The sequence below is a fragment of the Ornithodoros turicata genome, chromosome 6, assembly GCF_037126465.1.
Source record: "Ornithodoros turicata isolate Travis chromosome 6, ASM3712646v1, whole genome shotgun sequence".
NCBI classification, from domain to species: Eukaryota; Metazoa; Arthropoda; class Arachnida; order Ixodida; family Argasidae; genus Ornithodoros; species Ornithodoros turicata.
In genome coordinates, this window is record NC_088206.1 from 62,382,052 (window position 1) to 62,405,611 (window position 23,560).

The 23,560-nt window shown below is 45.1% G+C and overlaps 1 protein-coding gene across 2 annotated transcripts in view; it reads right to left on the reverse strand.

The window, feature by feature from the left end:
• LOC135396922 (homeobox protein Nkx-2.2-like) overlaps positions 1 to 23,560 on the reverse strand; it is a 36,959-nt gene that overhangs the window by 12,415 nt on the left and 984 nt on the right. For both annotated transcript variants that reach the window (XM_064628162.1, XM_064628160.1), the window contains exon 2: positions 8,148 to 8,326. In XM_064628162.1, coding sequence (XP_064484232.1) covers positions 8,148 to 8,326 — 179 coding nt within the window. The remainder of the gene's footprint in view (positions 1 to 8,147; positions 8,327 to 23,560) is intronic.

Below are 23,560 nucleotides of genomic sequence, written 5' to 3' on the forward strand. Positions count from 1 at the left end.
ATTGTTGGAGGCAGCAAAATCTTCTCAAAGCTTTAGCGGTTGACATTTTTTTACCTTATGTTTAAGCCAACAGGTCTGGCCATATAGCACGTAAGACAGCGAGAACGGGCAGAAAATAACGAAACAATTACATGTGTAATAATAAAGTAATCAGCACACATGCACAGCACAGTGTTCATTGTCCATCGTTAGTGAGAAAGGACTAAGCATCTAAACTTCACGGTTGTTGAATCAACGAAAGAGGACTGGACTTCGGCGCAGCCCACAGAGTTTGGGAGTGCATTAATTTCACAGAACAAATGTAAGGTTCTTACCATACAGTGTTATTGACCCCAATCACATGCCTGAAAGAAGGCACAGATTGATGTGTATAGCGTTAGAAGCAACCATACTGCAGCAAGAACAACAATATTACAACCCGGCTACATACCGTTCCGCAAGAAAGGTATACGTCACCTTTGCACACAAGCGAAGGTATATAGGCATATATAGGTATACAGTCAACCCTCGATTTATGAACACCCTCGGTTCCCGGAAAAATCGTTCATAAATCGAGGGATTCATAAATCGAAAATTCCGTTAAGTCAGTACTATCGGCTGACGAAACAGTATTTGTGAGTTGGGATTGTGTTTATAATGCAATATATTGTGTAATTTTGCTTTCGACCATGCCTTCTGCTATACACTTGGTCGTCCCTAATGCGTCCCCGGAAAACCCGTTTGTTGTTCGGATTTCCAGGGGTTAGAAACCGAGGGTGCAATACCTGGAAAAAGATTGGTCCGTTCCGGCATCATTCATAAGACCACGCAATAATCCCGTTGAACATTTCTGTTGACCTCGGAACCATATCCGTTCATAAATTGAAGGCAAAAACGCTGGGTAACTCCTAGTTGGTTCCCAGAAATTCCATTCATTATTCGGATATCGAGGTTCATAAAACGAGCAAAAAATACATGTCAAAAGTTTGGTTCCTCGTGCTCCTGTTCATAACACGAGGGAATTCATAAATCGAAGGTTCATAAATCGAGGGTTGACTGTATACACACAAGTGAAGGTATGCACCCTTCGCTTGCGTGTATTCCACAAATGTTACATCGATGTTCCGCATGCAGAGAGAGAAAAGATATATCCCTTTTAATTAGATATATAGCGCAAATCCCACCTCCACCTTTCTAACACGTAAAAAGAAAGGGGAACAAATACCGCAAACAGCATCACCAACTGCAGAAACGACATAAACGCAAAGCCGCGGCGAAAGCATCAGGCACGAAGAGCAAAAAGCTCAGCATCAGCCATCATATAACCCTCCCGTCATATATGTAGCAGAGACATTCTGCGCCAATGACAATCCGTTCACAATGGGACGGTTGTCGGGTGTGCGTGCCGTGTGTCTTTGTCGACGTGATCCCCTTTTCCGATAAGACCTCGTGGGAGTCATCAGTCAGTACTCGCTTTCATTTGAGCCCCGAGTAATAATACATCAACAGCATACGGTTGCCTCCCCCTTTGTAAGAATGTCTACGATGAGAAGTATGTGAGAGTATATTTCGCTCGTATAGCGGAGAAAATGTCCGCGGTCTTATCTACGAAATAAACGGTCCTCTGAGCATGCGGCTATTATATACCGTCCAATGTACGTATTGTTCGGGTTTTATATATACGCATATAATATAAACGGAGAGACGGTATATGATAAAGATTTATAAAGTGCCCGAAGCTGCTTGCTCGTGTTCAAAGGGATGATGAGGTGAGAGCGAGTGTTTTGAGGCTGTTTTACGAGAATTTATGCGACCTATACATGTGAAATACGTCCTCATTTTTAGAGAATGCACATTTCTGCCGGGATCTTGTGGTTGTCGTCCTCTTCAGCGAATGGGCGAATTTTATAAAGGCTCAATAACATGCCCTGTAAAAATAAAAATAAAAAGAGCTTCACCGCATAGCACGCTGACCACCGCCGCCACCACCATAGCACCGGTGAGCACCCCAGCTCATACCAAGACAGTTCATACCAGTAGAACTCATACCACACTCAACTCATAACCAGACAACTCATACCCGGATATCTCCATACCAAGGCATCCTTATTCCTTATTTCCCATGTATGCGCTTCAACGACCTTTCAGTGTGCTCCAGTAACTGTTATTTGGGGGATTCGTGCATTTCCTTCACTGTGACGAAACCCCCATTCATCATCTTAAAATAAAGTTGTTGTTGTTGTTCACTATGAGTCACATGCGCGACTTGAATTGGAATGAGATGAGTGTGACCAGTATATGAGTTTACTTGGTATGATTTGCCCTGGTATGTTCTCCCGGTTAGGAGTTGTCTTGATATGAGATGTCGTGGTACGAGTTGTCCTGGGTACGAGTTGACGCGGCGAACAATATGCACGCGCTCTTCGGCAGACACACACTAGTATATTTGTTTGCATATAGGCTTAGTGCGTGTGTTAGTGTTTTCTTACTTTTTCTTAGTCTCTTCTACTGTGATTATTATGTTTAAAAAAGTGATGTTGCGCTTACTTTCTTAAAAAAAAAGGTTGTAACACACTTGACAAAGAAGTACCGCTCCAAACTAGTGCTAAAAATTGAATATTCCTAGAGTTTCGAAATTATACCACAAGGCGTTTAAAGTGTGGCATGTAAGGGTACAAATTATATTCCCTCTGAGAGATATAAAATAGTAAATTAGTAAATAAATAAATAATAATAACTAAAACCGCCTATATCCATAAAGGTATAAAATCCATCGAAGAACATATCTATCACGAGTGCCAGGGCATCTCATGCACCATCAATGCTTTTAAAAGAGCTATGTTCCCCTTCTTGTACTGCTGAAATTAGACGTGCAAAATATTTAAACAAAAACTGTAGCCAATTATTTGTAATTGAATTATCTCATTGTCGACACTGTTTGTGTCATGACGCCATCGTCAAGAGCATCTGGTCTTTGCTCTGTAAAGCAGCCACAGGATGGAGATGAAAACTGATAGTTACGTTTTAGGAATTAAGAAACAGTCATCGTCGAAAACATTTTTTTTTTGTTGTTGTTCTCGATGTTGTTGTCGTGCATTACAGGATCTTTTCATGATGGCAACAATTTTCATAATATTGGCCCTTATACTTTCGTCTCTCTTCACGTAAGATGTACAGGCTGCGCGTGCTCCTCCATATTCGGTTATAGAGCGAAGCTTATTAAAATATTACGAAAATATTACACATTTCTAGCGCTACATCACAATAAATATTTCTGCAACTGGGTTCCGTTTCGACCTTTTTCGACGACTGCCACATTTCAACGTTTTCCATGTTCCGTCGAAGGCTTTGTGTCTGTGTTTGCCTGTTTGTGACACCATGCAGTATCAACCTGGTTTGATGACCATTTCCAAGATTTCTGTATTTCATTCTCTAAGACAAAAAAATTAACGTCAAAATAAGCCGTATATACGACTGACAAACATAACATATAAGTGTACACTACACTGTTTGTGCGACTACACGGAGCTATCTGATATGAAAAAAACAACATTCTACACAAGAACCACGCAAACCCCAATGAGGTTGGTAACTGTCTGTTATCTGTACTTGTCTCCTCTCTCTTATTCTGTCCTCCTTTTCTCCTTCGCTCAACATTGTCCTTGTCCGTAATTAAGGAAGCTACTTCCTTATACTTCAGTTTGGATATCACGTGATTCGTCACAAAGCCAACTTACAAAACGTCAATAATTCGTGCGTCACAAAATGGGAAATCCAACGATTCCGTGGAAGTATCATTAGCCAATATCTGTATATCTCTTTATCCGTATCAAGTCAGGAGTAACTATTAAAACAAAAGTAATGTAATGTAAAGGAGGCACGATGCCTCGATAACGATGATGCTAGGTATTCAAATGGAATGTGACAACAACAGATAAATTAATGATGATTAATGGGGAAATTCACCACATGAGGTGCGGCCCACTACCCCAAGGCACAATGGACGGAATAAGATCCGCCAATATAGGGCGAAGCTATAACGCCTTAGTGAGGCAGCCGCCGGTATCTTTCACAGATAAAGTATATATATATATATATATATATATAAGAACAATTTCTGTTCAGAAATATCGGTGACTTCCGCTTTGAGGCTTTCGCTCTGATAACTCGTGAAGATTCTGCGACCGAGTTGGACAGTACCTGTGATTTACTTGCTGTGGATTGTGAAGGACCTGCCGTATAGATACCTGTGCTAGACTCGTGAAAACATCTAAATAAACGCGACCAGACCACACTATATAGAAATGCCCGGAAATGCCAGACCAGAAAATAGGGACCCGCCCAGTGTCAGCTTTAACGTAAGCTAGCCACTATGGAGAGGTACAGAATACATGCATAACGTTGTGGGTTAGCTATACATGACACTGTCCTGCATCAAGCATGATCTTTACGCTGTACGTATAGAACTTACATGCGAAATCGGATTAAGCGGCAGTTCATCGAAAACTCACAACTCTGACCCCCATTATTGGCTGGCAACGCTTTACTGGTTTTACGTTGCTGAGGCAAACTCTGGACGAACAGAACTCAACATGCTCAATTATACTTTGTACATTAAAGATTATCTCTCTAGTTTTGCCCGACACTGTCTCGAACTTATACACATTATCTGATTGGCCGCTCCGACTCATGCTCTCGCTGTGCTGTTTTGGCGGATACCAAGCATGTGCTTCTCGACTGCCATCTTTACAACTCCCAAAGAGTAGCTCTGCAGTGTCGCCTGCAATCGATCGCAGCCGCACATCGGCAACCATCCTCAGCGCTTGGTCTAACCAGATCGAACATGGTCGAGTATTTCCCTATTTTTCTCCGTGACACCGCGGTCTCCTCTCTATCCTACACTCTAAGAAAAAAAGGAGTAAAACGGGGAGTAATTGCAGCTTCTACTCCCCTAGACTGCAATTACTCCCCATTTTAGTACCCAAACCCGACATTTAGTCCCGACATTTACTCCCCAGGACTGCAAATTGTCACTAAACTTCGCGAATGGTCTCCTGAATGCAAAAGTCTACGTAAATATGTGCCCTTGGTCAATATGAACGGCATAAGGCTGTATAACTCAGACAACGTAGCAATTTTCCAGCCACACGCTGAGTAAGAAACAGTTAGCGCATCTTTCTTCGCAAATTGTGCCCTAGTATGGCGCAAGATTTTATATCACTCGATATATCACGGTTGACGGTTCGCTTCAAAGTATTTTCATGCATGCGCACCAATTATGTATACCTGGGACTCTTACAACAGCGCGTGAAATACGGTTTTCGCTCTGTGACATTCATTTACTCCCGTGCATTTACTCCCGAAAGGGACTATTTTTTGTGGCAATGCAATTACTCCTCAAAAGGAGTAAAAATACTCCTTTTTTTCTTAGAGTGCATCCTCAGCGCTTGGTCTAACCAGATCGAACATGGTCGAGTATTTCCTTATTTTTCTCCGTGACACCGCGGTCTCCTCTCTATCCTATGATGTGCCTGCGTACTTGTGTGATGTGGGTGTCGTGTTTTTGCCTGGCGTTCTGTTGATGTTCTCTGACTCCACTGACCGTCGACCCCTTTACAGCGTCGTTCATCGTTCCATCAGGCAGATCTTATTCCGTCCATTGTGCCTTGGGGTAGTGGGCCGCACCTCATGTGGTGAATTTCCCCATTAATCATCATTAATTTATCTGTTGTTGTCACATCCATTTGAATACCTAGCATCATCGTTATCGAGGTATCGTGCCTGCTTTACATTACTATACTTTTCTTTTAGTAGTTACTCCTGACTTGACACGAATGAAGAGAAAAGAGACGCAAAATAGGACACCAATTCGCGTGCTCGAAATGCTATATATGCCGCCTGTTTGGAAGGTAACTGTTTTTTTTTTTGCTTTAAATAAATAAATAAACGCGTAAACAAAATACTGCGAGCCAAAGAGTGACAGGGCACATATGTAACCCAGCAACTACCGACCCCTGTAATGCATGTGATTTCTAAATATGAAATACATTTAATTGTTATAGGCATGTCAAAAATTAAAAACAAAATGAAAAGCGCTTTCTGCATTCCTGATGATAAGGGACTTCTTATTAACGCTTCTTATTAGGGAGTAAATACTTAAGCGCCCTGTGGATCCCAAAGAAATAAGGAGCCGGCACGTATACTGCTCATGCCAAGAACTCAAATTGCCTATCGATTTCGGAAGCACTACGTGCACACACACTACACGTTCTCCATCTGCCTTATATACGCTATATAAGCATGACGCACATATACGATCATAAAATGCTTTAGTGACCATATTGGCTCTATTTGAGAAGACCATACACCAATTTTTAGCGATTTCTTTTCTATCCTAATTTTCCTTGCTGTTCTTCGCATAACCTATAGGTGATGATGATGATGATGGTTGAAGACAAAATATGGAGATGTCAGCCCGCTCACCGCGGGACAAGCGGCTCCAGATCTAGCAGAGGACAAAAAGAAAGAAGAAGAAGCAGAAACAAACCGCGCAACGCGCTTTCATTCTGTAAGTGGGGCTTAATCATGTGCCCAGTAACGCAGCCAGAATCAGTGGCCCTTAACTCCAGTACTCTATGCGTTCATATCCCGACTATTCCGCAAAACATGCACGTGCACCCAATGCGTGGGTCATATACGCTATCGATCTTAGCGATCTGTGTCTGCTTTAGACCTTATATGCCTGGAGGGCCTTGTACCGTACTCTCCTCGTGCAATATTCGTTGCAACGTTATTATGTGACATTAAAGGCTTTTAGTGCATCGCATGCTATCGCCTTTGCGTACGCAAGGGATAGCGTTGGCGGTTCTGCGCACGCGCAAAACATAAAGAGAGTTTCGCGCAGTGCGCAGAACCATCCCGTTATCCCTTACGTTCGCAAAGGCGACATCGTACGATGCACTAACGCTCATCATTAACTCAAGACGGATCACGAATGAGTATAGGATTTCGCGTTTTCGGTTTTTATTTTCGGGCGGATTCGGCGCATGTTTTTCGATGTTTATTGACTATCAAGAGATCGGCGTTTTTCGATGTTTTTCCTGGCGTGTACATGGTTTACACTACAGGTATCGGCGAATAGAAATCACAATGTAATTTCCGTATGACGCTCAACATGGCGTTCTTCGCTGAGGTGGCGTTTTACGGTAAACGAAAAAGTAGGCGGACATTTTTCACAACCACCGTATTTCTGTATGGTTTTCTGATCTGCATCAACAACTCGCTGGGCAAATGCAGCAATTTATCTCTATCATGTCCTGGAATGTCCCTCTGTATTCGGTGTTTTTCGATTAAAACCGAATGAGGGAAAGTTTACGCGTCGTATGTTTTTCGGTGTTTTACAATTAAAGCCGGAAACGCGGGACCCTGCGATTAAGACACAGGAATAATTTTATAACACGCTGGTCGCTGAATGGGGATCGAAATGAAGTAAGAACAAGACAGGAAAACGTCAGTGGTAACGCAAGCATATTTCCTGCACCTATTCGCGCTCAAGCCTCAGTCCCTCTTAGCCAATGAATCATTACACCCGATACAACTTCTCAGCTTTTGCATAGATTGTAAAACTTCACGGATCCATTATTAAGTTGGCCGTGTTTCATAAGGCTCAGAACGTAGCATTAGCGGTCTTAATTGCGATGACCTGGTATCGCCCATCATGGCATGACACCTGGCGATCATCATCGTAAAATAAAGTTGTTGCTGTCCACGGAGATACATCAGCTATTTTTTTCGCTATGGGATATCTTCTCAATTATTCATATCATGTTGTTACAGAAGGTGGGCCCAACGGTTTCGTAGAAGACTAATATACAAGCTAACCCCAGAATCGTTTTTATGCTCGGATAGCAATCGGATCTGTGACAACGAACTGAGATCATTTTCACCTTACCAAAGATGCCAGAAAGCTACACTGCATGCCCATAGCACTGAAAGATCGTTGTTGTTGTTGAATCTGCTCCGTTCGTTCTCACTGAATTTTTTTCATGTTCATCACGATTGCATCTACGTTTTGTAGAGTCCACAACTTTGAAGGTCAGCTCATGCACGCATCCCGTTCCTTAAACGAGATGCACTGGATAGCGTGGAACAAATAAGCTTGTACTTACCCAAGGCTCCGTAGGGTAACATCTCATGCGGCGCTGGAAACCACCGGTACGGGGGCTCGGAACACACACCACCATAGTACAGCGAATGCGTCGGCGGGGGCGGAGGCGGCGGAAAGTCACCCAGCCCTCCATGTTGACCACCATCCACCAATCCTTGTCCGTTTCCAACCAGCTGAGGACTGGAAGAACCAGATTTCACTTCGGGTAAGTCCAAGATGTCCTTCACAGAGAAACTAAGCTTAGCCGGCCGCGAACGCGACTTTCCCGAACCCCCGGTGGCCTGCTGGTCGGCCACTGCGGCCGCGGTGGCCTGAGCCACTGCGCGTCGAAGCACAGACACATAGGCTATGTTCTGGAGGGAGATGGGCAACGTCGCACCAGCGATCGTCGCCGAACGGGGCAGCACGGCAGCCAGACCTGGCGGGCAGCGGTCTTTTAGGAGTGGGACGGGGATCTCTCTGATTGTTTGCATCGGGAACGTGGCATCTCCTTCAAGCGCTTCGGAAGGGTACTGACTGGCGTAACACAAGATACACGATGGACGCGATCATAAAGTCCCGTAACGAGGACATGACACTGGACTAGTTCGATGCTCGGACAAGGCGATGCACCAGTTCGGAACTCGTGGAACGCAACGAGCTGTCAGCAACACTGGTTGATGCTACGCTGTTGGTTTGCACAAGGGCGCATTGTCTTGGGCGGTTGACGTCAAAGCGAACATGCTGTCAAGTGCCAAGACGGCTTCAAGTGGAGCGCACCCGAAGTCAAGCACCGTTCGCGTAGGAATCTCGTTGAGTCCTTCGCAAGCAAAGCTCTCGAGCACGTTGTAAATCCGAACCGAGTACAAAACTGACGTGTTGAGAGAGGTCCTCCTCTTTCGGTGAGGAGCAGTCGGCTAATACCACTTGGCCCAGGATGGCAGGCCCTCCCCCAGCTGTATCCCCCCACCACCTCATCCTTCGTCTTTTGTAAAAGGGTCCCTCCACCTTCAATCAATAAACTTCTAAAGCAGCGGGGCGGATTCCCCACTTTGCGTCAATTGGTCCGCGGCGCACTCCTCTTCTATTGGTTCATCGACCGAGACCTGGTCGGCCAATGCGAGCCATGCTCTTTTCCCACCCTTGACTCGAGTGAACAACTCTACAAAGATGAGGGTCTGTTGGATTGTGCTCCGTGGAATAGGTAATGATTTTTTATTTTTCTGTCCCTCCGAGCTTTGTTGGTTCCAGTGCTGGTCCAGGATAGGGAACGCCACGGAACTTGCGATTCAGAAACGGGCCGCCTATCAATTCATGAGCGGAGCTCCCTTTTAGGAGGGTGCGAAATGCCCCTGTCACCCCTGCTCCAGATGGTGTTTCAATGTGGGAGTGAGTATTTGCACAGCGCTTTGCTGAGATAAAGGTCGGTTTCAAAAGGCGACACACTCGCACAAAAATGGCAAGACTGGGGGACACGGGACAAAAGGTGGCGCTGCCGACAATTTCTCGCCGCCATTGTTGGGCCAGATCCAGGTGTTGCGAGGTGAAAGAAAAAGAGTCAAGCGTACCCTCTCGGAAGACACTCTCAGGGCCCTGGTAATCCCCACTTCTGGTCGAGGATCACACTCAGGGCTATGTGTGTGAAAGTGCAGGCAACACTGAAGTGGAGGGATCGGCTGCAAGATGACGCTTAGATCAGATTACATATTTCGTGAATGGAACTTTTGGCCTGCCTCGTGGTACACTCGCAGTGTTGTCTGCTCTCTTCGACTATTGTACACTATTGTAGGATAGATGGAGAGTGTTTTGACTTTGTGGGATTGTACGCACAGGGTTTAGAGCTTATATTACGTGATTTGGGATAAAGGTGGCCATTTTATGAATGCGTGTGGAAGTGGCTGCTCAGGTAGTGGTTCTCAAGTGATGTACTACGATTTAGATTTTTTTTAAACCTCGTTCGCTTAGGCTTCTCATGTGGTGCGCGTTGTCCCGTTTAAGCTTGTGTTGGTTTATGGTTCAAATAAGCACTAAAAATGTAGTGATTAAAATCAGAGAGAAATAAGAACGTGGCTCTCAACAAGATAGCTGCTCGCTGCTTAGCAATTTAAAAGAGGAGAAATAGGAAGCAGCTGAGGAGGATTTTTGACAAATCAAACATGAAGCACCATTGAGAAATCACATCCGTGTTTCCAATACTATGGTAACACCCTTCAACAGCATGCGACCATGTCGTTGCGACAAGCCGACATTACCATGTCGCTTCTCTTCTTGGGCCCTCTATTTTGAACTAAAGGTGCGCCAATTTATCCACATGAATATCCGTAGTCACTGATCCGGGTTGCAGAGATCAAACTTTGTTTTCTTATCAACCTGATATAATTTTTCTTACAACAGTTCGCGCCATGGTCCACAATGAAAATGAACATCGCCGTGACAGGTACAACTCCATGGTACAAATCATTTACCTACGTTAAAGGTCGTCCAGGTGGTCAAAACCGTGGACCTGTGACGTCATAGTTATAAAGTCACCAATTATCAATTACCGCATTAAAACTGAGTGATCTCTCATCGGCATCCTGCGTCCAAGGGACTAAACGACATAGTCTGTTCGAGTTCTGTTTACAAACCCCATCACAGCATACACACTTAAAGAAAGTGACCGTGAACTTGACAAGCAACACATGCTTACCACCCACTCGACCGGCATGAATGACTTTGACACACTCGCAGACTAAATAGTGCACTTCTGTATCCACTCTCGGTCCACACATCGTTTACTTATCGGCGCACACTCCATGTTCAAGTTCGGATCGGCGCACTCCAGACAGAATGACATGAAACGAGTGGGTCTCCCGTCAATTACCTCCCCAGATAGCGAGGCTCGTTCAACCAGATGCCACAAATGTCCCAAAGTAGCTCAACATGATAATACGCGGAGATAACGATTAGTCGTAGATATGGACAACAGCGAGTGAACGAAGAAAGTAGTCATGCTCATTAAGTGCTCACGCCCCCTATACGTTGACGCGGCGCACTTTTCAGCCGCGGTCGCTATGTAGCGTTGAATGCGGATCTGGACGAGCGTCTTGTAGTCTTCTGAATAGATTAGGACAATGGCTAAATCACGTTTCTCGCTATTGCATTTTGGAATTGGGCACAATGGTAGGGCGCCATTCAATAGATTGACCGAGTGATTGATTGATTTTCTGTCTGCTTACCAAAGGCCAGGTCACAGCTTTCTGGACAGTGCACCAAGCAGAGAAATTAAACGGGAATCAATAAAAGAGGCAACCGAAATGAAATTGTCAGTCAAAAGCAAGAAGCAACCCCCGAAGATACAATGAATACGATGCGTCTGTTGTGTTTGTGCGTGTAGCCTCGAATTTTACGCATTCTATTCTTCTAATACACCTTCATTTTCTTTCTATCTCTTCCTATGCACTGCAACGTCATTGTAAGGAATGTGATCAAGCTCTCATTGCGAGGTTAAGTCAATTTCGAAAGAAACAAAGACTGTTCTTCGACGTTTATTGCTGCGATGATGGAAACTTTTTCGGCTCCCTTCTCCCCTAGATATATACTCCTCAGGCAATGAGGCTCATCACATAAAAAAGACGAAGATAATCATCGAAACAAAACCCTATTATAGTCGCATGTTTCTATTTCCTACTAAGAAGGCCGATCATGTCCTAGCGTCATAGAAGCTGCCACATTTAGTTAACACCGTTAATTCCTCATGACGATTGCGGGCTGTTTCTTTATTCACTTGTGATGTCATCGTTGTATAACTTATAGCACGCTATAACAAATGTGTCCTATAGCAAAATTATACTACTTGTAGTGTCCAATCTTGGTGCCATATATTCTATGCGGGATGTTCAGCCTGAGTTAAACCTCTCGACACTTTCCTAACCTCCTCTCTCTTGGCTAGAGACCTTAGAAGAAATTTTATTGCGCAACATGCAGGAAGAAGAATCATCTTTCACTTTCCCTTTTTTTTCAAAAAACTCGTTACGAGTTTTTTTATTTTTTTATCATTATTATTCCTTGTTAGCGCCGCGAAGCAACTGTGGCTATGAACGGCGTACGGACGTGATGGAGAAAGGACAGCAGGAAGGGAGGGGGAGAGTGTAAGTGCGCGTCATGGGCCGACTTCAGGGGGAACTGCACGTGCCGACATTCGTCTGTAAAATCTGTAGGAAAAACTGAGAAAGAACGTAAGACAGTGCAGCCGGTGCGAGAATTCGAACCCGCGTCATCTGTCCCGCCTCGGCGTGGAAAGCGATCGTCCTAACCACTATGCCACGCGAAAGCAGGTCGCTACCAGTTCAAAAATTAAGTGTACAAATACTGAAATCTCACACGCGCAGGCATTGAACTTCAGAAATTACGGAAGGAACCATAGCCGCCGCTCAACGTTTATACCAGAGTGACGTAGCAACTGACGTAAAAGAGTTAATGATGGAGAAACGGAGGAGAGCTATAGGTTCGCACGCATGGAGGCTTGCTTTACTACCTCCATGCGAAAACGCTCGCCCAACAAACGATGTGAGGCAGGGACTAGAAAAAAAAGCAAAACACAAAACTTAATCGGAGGGACGACTTTAAGCATGTAGCACGACGAATTTAAGGGTAAGTCGACTATAAGTGCGACCGCAATGCACCGAAATACAATTGCTGGCCTTTCAGCGCAGCCAAGCTCACGAACCTCACGAAAGCTATAGGATATGGCTCGTTTACCTGCACAACATTATTAATACCCTTGTACACCATATCGATGTATTCGAGTCTAAAAAGCAAAAAAAAAAAAAAAACAGCCAGAAGATACGGTGATATAATATATAAAACAAGAGATAGTACACAAAAGGCTGGGAGCTCGATGCTATACTGAACGGTGAACGTCATGACATGGAGGCGTCGATTTAAAAAATTTGTTCTTGCTTGACTGATTGAGAAATTATAGCTTTGGTGTCTTGCATGTGTAGATTTCATAGATATATTAGAACATGTAAAAGTATACGCATGTAAAAACTACACCGTGTCTGACACGGTCGGAAGCGTCCTCCATTCCTGTACCTCGTCCAAACAAGCCTCCACCCTATATAGAACCGTTACCACTTGTACTCTGATCTGCACCATTAATCCACACTCTAGAAGGCTAGACCAAAATCCTAACGTATGCATTACACCGTACAGATGTAGACACGACAACACGGCCCACACTATTTTGACTTCCAAATTAGTCCGGTTCTCCCAAGCGCTCCCTGCCGGAAGTGACGTGTGACGCAATTTACAAATCGCTCCCGGCTTCCGGTGCAAGTAGATTAGCCGCCATTATAGGACCACAATAGCGACGCCTGTTCCGAGCGATCAATAACGACCAATAGCAGTCACTCAGTTCATTTCACATGACGCTTCTTCCTGTGAAAGATAAACCGTTTGTTAGCATTGGCGAGACACACATTTCCGAGTTCTCGTATAGCGGGGATGGGTATAAAGTACCTCGGAATTTTACTTAAAGTCTTTACTTTAAGTCTTTACCTGTCATCATATTGGTACTTTTACAGTATAACCCTAAAAAACAACACTCTTTCTAAGTTTTATATGTACAAGCTTTCGCGTGGTGGACCATGCTTCCTGGTACAGAGAGGTGGTACTCTCTTACAAGTATATATACAGGGTGTTTCACATGACGTGACAAAAAATCGCATTAAAATTCCACATGGCTGAACATCATGGGGTCAACGCTACTCATTTTTTAGTGAGGTTTTTTGACACCTTAGGTGAAACACCCTGTATGTACTTGTATGAGCGTACCACTTCTCTTATACCTGATGAAGTGTGGTCCACCGCGCGAAAGCTTGTACATATTAAACTTATAGAAAGCTCTGGTGTTTTTTTTTTAGTGTTATCCATTTCATCTCGGACTCGACTATCCTTGTATACTCCACATTTGCTATCTACTTTTACGGTACAAAGAATGCAATTTGAAATGTACAGCAGAAACATGTCCGCGAGGGAAGTCATGGGAGAACATCTTAGGAAATGTTTTGTTTCTTTTGTTTTCTTTCACAAAGGGTTGTGTTGTCTTGTGTGGATAGTGGTATAGGTACAGATACCTGCTCACAGATATAGGGTTTGCTGCATCAACAGTTCTAATGGCATGCTGGACGATTAAAGGAGGACACTGGCTGCCTCATGAATGGCAACGATGCAGATGCTGTTCTAGTCACACCCTTAAAAGGGAACTTCACCGCATGACACGCTCCTAGACAACCATCATCCCCATCCGCGACTGCATAAGCGTCACAAAGAGGCGTAGGCCTCCCTTTTTCAACAAAATCAAGGTACGGAGCGAAGACATCCGAGATGTGACGTCACGAGAAGGCCGGTTCGAGGTTATATTTTGCTGTGGTGGGCAAGAAGCCGGAAAAACGCGTCTGCTGATAGGCTGATAAAGCTGATAGTGCCCACCAGCATGCTTTGCGCGGCGGCGTTACGTAATCAATGACGTAGGGACGCTAGTCGTCCCAGGAAAATGTTATGCAGTGAAGTTATCTTTTAGAGCGTGGAGCCTCACATTTATCACTAAACGACGATGATGATAACTCATCTTATCATTAGCGCAACTGAACATCCGACATGGGGCACATTTAATATCGTATCGATAACGCATACCGGCATATCCGCCGTACGTATCGATAGTTATCTCTCCGAAAATCCGACGAAATCTTCTCCGCCAATTAGGTGCACAGCTCACACGCAGGAACTTGGTTCCCTGATGGTGGCCAACTTTTAATGACCACCGTGATCCGCGAATCCGAAACTCCTGTCGCTATAATACCGCCCTATCTCTCCCCAATCTCCCCGTCTTCCCACGAGAGTAATTAGAAGCGCGCACACCTTTTTCTCCGGGAGCCAATAAAGCTATCGGTCCGGCTAATTATAATTGCCGTTCCCATTCCAGCCAGGGCTTTGCGTAATCGACTTCGCGCCAGTTCAATTACACGCCCGTGCGAACGAATCAATGTCTGTCATGTGGAAGGATATATAGAGACCCTCGGTTCCACCGGGAGCAACCGACCGATCGGTATTACCTGCAGAAGGAGACGACGTCGAATCTTTGCGAATTCATAAAGAACGTCTTGCGGTGTTTACTTGAACATGAGCGACCTGTATTTCCTTCTTAACACTCGTAAGGTATAACGTTGAGTGTCTGCAAGACAACCAAAAGCAAAGACCTTTCCTCAGTTCGTTTCTTTTCTTCTTCTTCTTCTTATTTTTTTTTTCTTTGACAAGCGATATAGCTTTGTGGGGCTCACCAACGTCCACAGCCATCTAGGTCCGTCAGTAACAGTCGTGGAAAGAGAAGTTAAAATGTAAATAACGAGAATTAGCCGAGGCAGGCTACAAGGGTCTAGGTTCCAGTCCTTGCGTCTCAGCACCTTTTTCCTGAGTTATTTGAGAAGTTACAATGGCACTGAAACGAGAGCGGGCGGCCAGGAAGAATGCCTCATAAAGCTACTAGTTCTTTAAACGCATTTAGCTGAAAGCCCAATCTTTTTTTTTTTTTTGTAACACTCACTCCCTCAGAAGTAAAGCCGCGCCCTCTTCTCTCGGGAAAGTGTAATCACATTGTCTTCTGCCCATTGCTCAGGCACCTTCATTATGGATGTGATGACGATGATGATGATGATGCTGGTGATGGTGGTGATGGTGGTGGTAGAAGAAAAAATATGGGGATGTGAGCCCGCTCGCCGCTGGACAAGCTACTCCAGATGTAGTAGAGGACAAAACACGGAAGAAAGAAAACGTCTAAAAAGACGACAGCTCTGCTATGCACTTAACGAATGTGATGAGTGAACTCTGTGCAACCGGGACGATGAATCGCAGGCAATCCCCCCCCCCTTTTTTTTTTTCGAGCACCCTACCCCGATCACTTTCACGACGTCAAAGGGTCAGCTATCAAGACGGTCCAGGGAATGTGAAGTTGCAAACGGGTAATGTGAAATCGCGCACATTCGAGAAGAATATGTTCCGATTCTTCACGCACACCACATGTTGAACACAACGACGAAGGTTGAGCGCCTATCAAGCGTTGGCCGGTGGGACATTGAGCCGAAGTGTGTGAAGCAAAGTTTCGAGTGGCCGGGACATCCGCGGCGGGATTCGGTAAGAAAGGCTCGGGACAATTCTGCGCAGCAGCGACGTCGGCTTTTCGGAACTGAACCAAGCTGCGGATGACACACAACGTACGTTTCGTATCCTTCGAAGTGAAATGTATAACATTTGCGCGCGACCGCGTTGGTGAGCGTAATGTGCTTCTCTGTCAGCAGTATCATTACCAGCAATGCCGATGTAAAGGCGATCCACCTGGTGCCCGATTGTGTGCCCTTTTGCGACAGCGGCATTGTACGATAAGGTGACTATGACCACAAGACCACTGGAGGCCACAGGTGCGCGTAGTGCTTGAAGGCCGCTCTTGGAATCAGAAAGGATTGACCAGTCACCAGGTGTTACTTGCTTAGCAATGTACTGGACGGCATTGGGAACAGTGTACAGCTCTGCAGCTGTAGAAGACGTCGGTGCGATAAGTGCACAGCATGATTTATACTGGATCCCTGGATGACGAATGCAGAAGAAGATCGTGTGGTGTTGGTGTCCGTGAAAATCATCGTCCTTGCTGCGTGCCTTGTGAAGTTTTCAGTTTCCAGTTCCATGTGATGGTTCTAGAGTGAGCTGCTGAAGGACTGGCGTTGGAATAGATCCCTTATTCGTTATTCCGGCGGGGGGGGGGGGGGGGGGGGGGGGGCAGCTTGGGACACGCAACGCTTCGTTGGCGCGGAATTTCATAAAGCAGCGGGATTACGAGCCTATATGTATGCCAGAGCTAGTGCGACGGAGGAGCGACGGAGGATAGCCCTGGAAAGCAGGTGACGTCGATGACGGATTACAAGACGAGTGTAATGGCGCAGAGCTTCAACGTTTCGAAGTGTATAGGTTTGGCAGGTTCCCTCTCCTTGGCTAAGGCTGCACCACGCGCGATTCCGAATGCCTCACGAAATAATTCAGATTGAAATGTGTGGCGCTACAGAGAGTGGTTGCAATGTTGTGAAAAGATAGCACCACAGTACAAAAGGGCGGCAGAAAGGCAAAGGAGAAGAAATAATTTTGGCAGCGAGAGTGCATGGTCGTTCTGGAATTTCACACTCGACACACACACATACGCACCGACAGACACCCCATCGACAACCATTTCTAACTCTATGCTACGTGCGCCACACGGTTGATAGCTTTCACAAATCAAAATAGACTGTTGTAAATATTGTGTTTATGAAAATTGGGTGTGGACATTTTTACGGTCCCCGTAAAGCTACACGGCACTCGTGCAAGGCTTCCGGGCAGTGCTTCTTCAGAGCGGCTTCGTGCTCGAGATAAAAGCAGAACAAATCGCCAGGTAATCTTTACAGCTCTCGCAAAGTGTCCACAAACATGATTAACACTTCACGCTAAGAACAACTGCCGTTTGGGTCCGCATATCTTCTTAAACAATATACTGAACGGAAACACGGTTCCATAAACGGCACATTTCAAACGGTTTCGCAAATCGTAACGGCATGTAGTAAATGATGGGAGTCAAGTTCAACTTATAGGTATACGTACGTGTAGATTATTTTGACGTGTTATTCTGACCAAATGATAATTTGATCGTGTGGCGGTGATCAGCAGATGCATTTCAGTACTGTGACGTCGTATATGAGTGTGGGATCAATAGCTCAGACTTGTTCCATCGAAAAATTTCGTATGCGGATTGAGCAGAACAGTCGCATTTATATATCTCTTCATGTCCGAGAAAATTTTGAATAATCTCAGAACAACAACAACAACTAAATCATGACTATGGCCTAATAATCTCAGAAATAGGTGATGGTTATTTGTGGTGTAAACGTGGAACCAAAGACTGCAACGGGAACTGGGTTGGTATCACTCACTTCTGTTCAGTGTGCCTGGCAGTAACCCTAGAAGCGGCCGTGAAATGCAGTGAATGGTACGCACGCAGTATACCACGTTTTTTTTTAAGTGATTAGGGTGGTGTATGTTGATAATACTGAACATAAGGAAACAGGACTAGCAAGAAAAACAGCTAGTACTTGTGTTACGTGCTGTCTCGTGTGTCAGTTAGCTTGTGCCTTTGTCTTCCAACTGTACTTGAGCTTCTCCCCAGAACGTCTGCTGCTCTCATCGAGCTATAGCCTCCTTTATACTGAGTATATAGGAGGCTATGATCGAGCGATCGCGCATAACGGTCACGTATCCCGTGACGCACGCGAATGAAAAGATAGGTGTTGAATAGGAGGGGAATTTTGCGATCGCGCAATGTTGCGATCTAAGGCATTTATGTGCGGACCTCGTTGTGGATGGATCGCGCAAACAGGGCTTCCACAAGGGCAGCTTATTCAGAATGAAATAATAAATACAATTGTTGTTCTCCTCGAGCCTTGGTGGCACGCAAAACATGTTACATGCTAACAGTGTTCTGTCTTCTGTAGGTGTCCTTTCACCGTTTTCCTAATGGTGAGACACTAAACAAGAAGTAGATTATTGCCATCAAGCGAGACGTAACTTAGTCACACGACGTTCATAGCACACGATGACGGAAAAAGACAGACGGACACGGGCTATCCGTGCCTACCTCTGTCTTTCTCGTTAATAGCTATGTGTAATTTCAACCAACACACTCTTCCCATCCTTGCGCTGATAGCACAGCCTGTTTATTTTGCTTTTCTCTTCTTTTTTAACTCAGAACGTCATAGAAAGAGCGCTTACGTATAGCGTACGATACACAAAAGTGTGTCGAGAAAATTCGGCGGACGCACATTTTACCGTATAGTGGTGAAGAAGGAAAACAGCCGTCACTTCGAACACACGTGAATGGCGCATGCACTAAACACCGAATACCGGGCGGTTGCTCGAGCTCGATTGCGCGTGCTAGTCAATATTGTGGACAAGGTGCTCCACTACAAAACAGCAGTTCACGTATCTCGAGTCACAGTTGTTCGTGAGTAGTGAAGAAGACAGTGTGTACGCTTCCACGGCGAAGGCGTAGGACTTCTTTTGCTACCGTCACGGCGGTGCCGAAAGAGCACAAAAACTCTGTAACGTATCCTCTGACAGGTGTGGCAGAGCGCCTAAGTCGTTTTTCCACATGTTGTCATCATACATAGGGAAACGTCGCAGTTCAGTCATTTCGGCCGCCAGCTGAACCGGCCGGCGTCCCATACGCAACTCCCAAATCCTGACTCCACCAAGATGGCCGACCAAAAAGTCCTAACCAGTGTTGCCCGACGTGAAAGTAATTTTGCATATTACCGGTGAGCGAAGCATGGCATGACAGAAAATCCCCACGTGCACAGTAAAAGTACCTTTTCTCTGTAATTGAGAGAGTACTGTATAAATAATAAGAATGTTCTCTTTTATTACAGCTATTTCAAGTATTTGAGCATGCCAGGATTATTCAGATACCTAAACCGTCCGTTGTTTCAGCGTTTCTTTTTCCTGTATACACTTTGAGCTTGTTTGTCTGGATATTGTGACATGTGCAAGTACATGTACTTAGTCCTTCTTCAACGGTACTTTTGCCGGAAGCATTACAAATATTTATTTATTTATTTACTTAGAAATACTGCGAGCTACGCAGTGGCCAAGGCAGGAGGGGATACACAGTGTAAACAAGGAAAAAGAACAAACAAGCAAGTTCACACGCACACACACAAAAGAGAACACTTTTTTCAGGAACGTTAACAATCTCAACCAGCGCAAATGTCGTCAACAAGGTCTTCGAATGCTGTAATACTTTCGCTCCGAACAATACCGATAGGCAACGAATTCCACTCAGGAATATAGTACGGACGAAAAACGAATTTTTAAGTGTTGAAGTACTAGCGATGGCGAAGTACTGGCGAAGATGGCGCGTATATCGTGACTGGAGGGGTTCTAGATACGAAAAGCACTGTAATCTAAAGTTACTTCTCGACGTCTCAAACAAGAACTTCAGTCGCGCAATTTTTCTTCTTGGCTTCAAGGGCGTAATATTGTTTCTCGGTATATTTGTCGTAATATTGTATTTAATAAATATGAAAAAAATATTTTTGCAAGGTTTCGCGAGTGTTTACCATGCAAATACTGGCATGTGAGGGGAGGGTTGCTGTGTCATTATGTATAGATGCAAGACTAACTTTGAATTCTACCTTCGTAAATCACACAAGTTCTCTGGGTGTCCAGTGTAGATTTGACATATACACCGACTTAGACTTGTACACCACGGCGTGGTCCGCCTCTCAGAAGCAATTTTCCTTTCATTGCAGGGTGGGATATATTAAAAGTAAATTTAATTAATAACGGTATACATTGTTGCCACGAGTGACGATAGGTGGTATTCATCGGTGAGGTAAGCATAAGCGGATACGAGACCGACAGCGTGCCGCCCAGCCGATAAGACTTGTTTTTCGAAGGGACTGCGGAACTCAAGGTAGAACCATCAATGACAAACTTATCTAGAACCGGTATCTTCTATTTAAGGTCGCCTTACGGTTGGCTTTCTCCTTTCCTCCGACTCTCTCAGGGAGAATCTTATGGTTTAGCAAGCGCCAGTGTTGCTGGACTCATATCTATACGCGGGTATACTTGACTGGCATCCAGATACCGTCATCGTGTCACAGGCTCTAGGGGATCTGCAGCAGTGCTCTGGTATACCTGCGCTGTGAGCTTCCAGGTACAAGACTTGCAAGATACAATATGATTTTTATTTAATATACGCATAAGAAAATAACATAAAGTTGTGGGAACGTGTTCTGAAAGTTCTTGTGCATAGTTGCGTTGTGCAACCTTCTTGTTCAGTTATTACTACAGTTGTTTCTGGTACCTAACCTGGTACCATGTTTCTGGCACCTACTGTACCACGTGCCTGGTACCATTAGTACGATTAGTTCGTGCATGCTACAGTTTGGGACAAAAGTTTACGGAACACCATGATGTCACATTTCTCCATTTGAGTGACATTCTAGCAGCAAACAAGAGCGGACACGACACCCATACCGGGCGATGGATAGACTATAGCCAGTCAACCGTTTCTGACTCGATTTCTTCCGGGAACCGCTCGGATGAAGAAATACGCCAGTGCCGTGTTCCGTGAACTTTTGTCCCAAGCTGTACCACGAATGAGGTCAGCCAACGTTGTCTTCCTTCGTTCGGCGACAGCCACTAACGAGACCGATAGCTATCGGTAGAAGAGCGCGTTGTCTGCACCAGAGAGGGCTTCAACTGCACTACAAACTGTTTATATCCTGAAAGCTCAAGAGGAATTCTCGTGTGTGATGCATACCACGCCGAATTGGACTGGCGATATAGTTGCTGGTAGCCACAGCGGCAGGACATCTTCCAAGGAAAAAAGGCCAAGGAAAAAAGGCGCGATTTACGGTATATGTTCAAAATGAGGTACTCGATGTCAGCGCTTTGTGTCGTCAACGAAGAATTACAGATGATCATGCATGGACTTAAACATGTCTTACATTCTAGGTCTACCGCATACGCACAGTCTGTTGTGTCAGTGTTGATAAGGTCTTCAATGAATGGTGGTATTAGGCAGCGCTGATATAGAGCAGGCGCTGCTCTTCACATGGTGAACTCGCTACAACGGTTGTAAATGCAACACATTACCGTTGGGCACCTATCAGTCTTCGCAGTGTGCCGTGCTACACCTAGCGAACTAGTCCTCAAGGAAGAACATTGAGCCATTTCTTCTTAGCGTAAAAGACGAGTTTAAAAAGATGCGCGCGGCGCAAAGCAGCATGGGAACTTCGAGGGACGCTGCTCTGCCGTCTGCTTCTGTAATGCTTTACCACGGCTGACGCTGCTGCTGCGCACATCGGGAATGTTGTTGTTGTTCTTCCTCCGCCTCGGCCGTCTTGTAATGCTTCGAGGCACTCGAAGTTCCCATGAGACCTTGCGTGCCGTTGGCGGCGCTTGCTTTTGTAAAAAGCTCTATTTGAGCCACCAGAGCAGGGTGAAAGGAACCTCGAAGAGGCAGAAGAAAAAAAGAGACCTTCATTTCAGACCTTATCCGTTGAACTCGTCTTGTAGAAATTTTCCGCTTGCATTTTTGGACGCACTAAAGGGACGCGCAGCAAAATGTCCAAGTAGTACATATACTACAAGTACTATCCGAAGCCAGTAGTTGACCGCTACCACCACGCGAATAGAGTGGTACGGAAACCCTCGAAGAAACTTCACCTGCTGTGTTACTGAAAACGCGATTCGAAAAAACATACCGGATATATTTCACTATAAATACACGACGAAGACATTTTTCTTCCTTTCTGAACTGTGTTTCGCAAAAGGACGGAGTCAGGCTGACAAAACACACTGCAGAATTTACGTGAAACAGCAGACACAAAATAATAATGTAATAAAATAAAATAAATGAATATTGAATTTTAGTGTATTAGCTGCATATGATCAGCACGAGCATACACAGAATACACGTATAGTACTTTAGTTATCTAATTTTTACGGAATGCAGCATTTTTCTCGGAAAGGTTGTTTCACCACTTTCGCATTTGAGAACTTTATAAGGGCGATTGCTATTGATCTACAGATAATTTGAGTCTTTGCGTGTGAGCACAAAGTCATTGCGCTAACGCCTCGTGGCAAAGGAGCTCAAAACGGCCATTGTTCCTTTACAACGTAGATCTTGAATCCTACAAGGAGCTGCTGGACCTGGGCCACTGCATAGTATTACAGTGGGTACCTGGTCATGTGGGCATACTCGCCAATGAAGAGGCTGACCAGGCCATCGGGCCCATGTTCGTGCTATCTCTGCAGACAAGATGAGATCACACTGGTTGCATGACATGACACCCTACTCTTTGCTCCAAGAGGTGGATCCGTCTCTCTCTCTGTGTCGCTTCCTCATCGCCTTCCGCGACACTACGCATCTCTTCTTCACCGTATGCGGCTGAATGTTGCATTTATCCCAGTTATGAGGCAGCGCCTTGGCCGTGCGCCATCGGACCCTTGTGCATCATGCAATGCGCGTGCTGATCTGTACCACCTATTTATGGACTGCCATGTCTACCAGTGGGAGCGTGAGATCTTCTAGCACGGAATGCATGCAATCGACCACCGCTCCTTTACCATAGGCAAGGTGGCCCCTGGTCCGGTAGCGTTCATATACACCAAGGTCCCGTCACCTTTGGGATTTCCTGTCATCACCAGGCCTCTCCACCCTGCTTTGATCACCTGAATTCTCATCTCCATCATCATCTCTGACTATCTACAAATAGCACTTGAGCAGCGCCCACTGCTGGCCAGCATCAGCCCCATCTCATAATCGTCTCTTTATGTGTGTGTGCGTGTGTGTAGACCTTACCGCAGTGC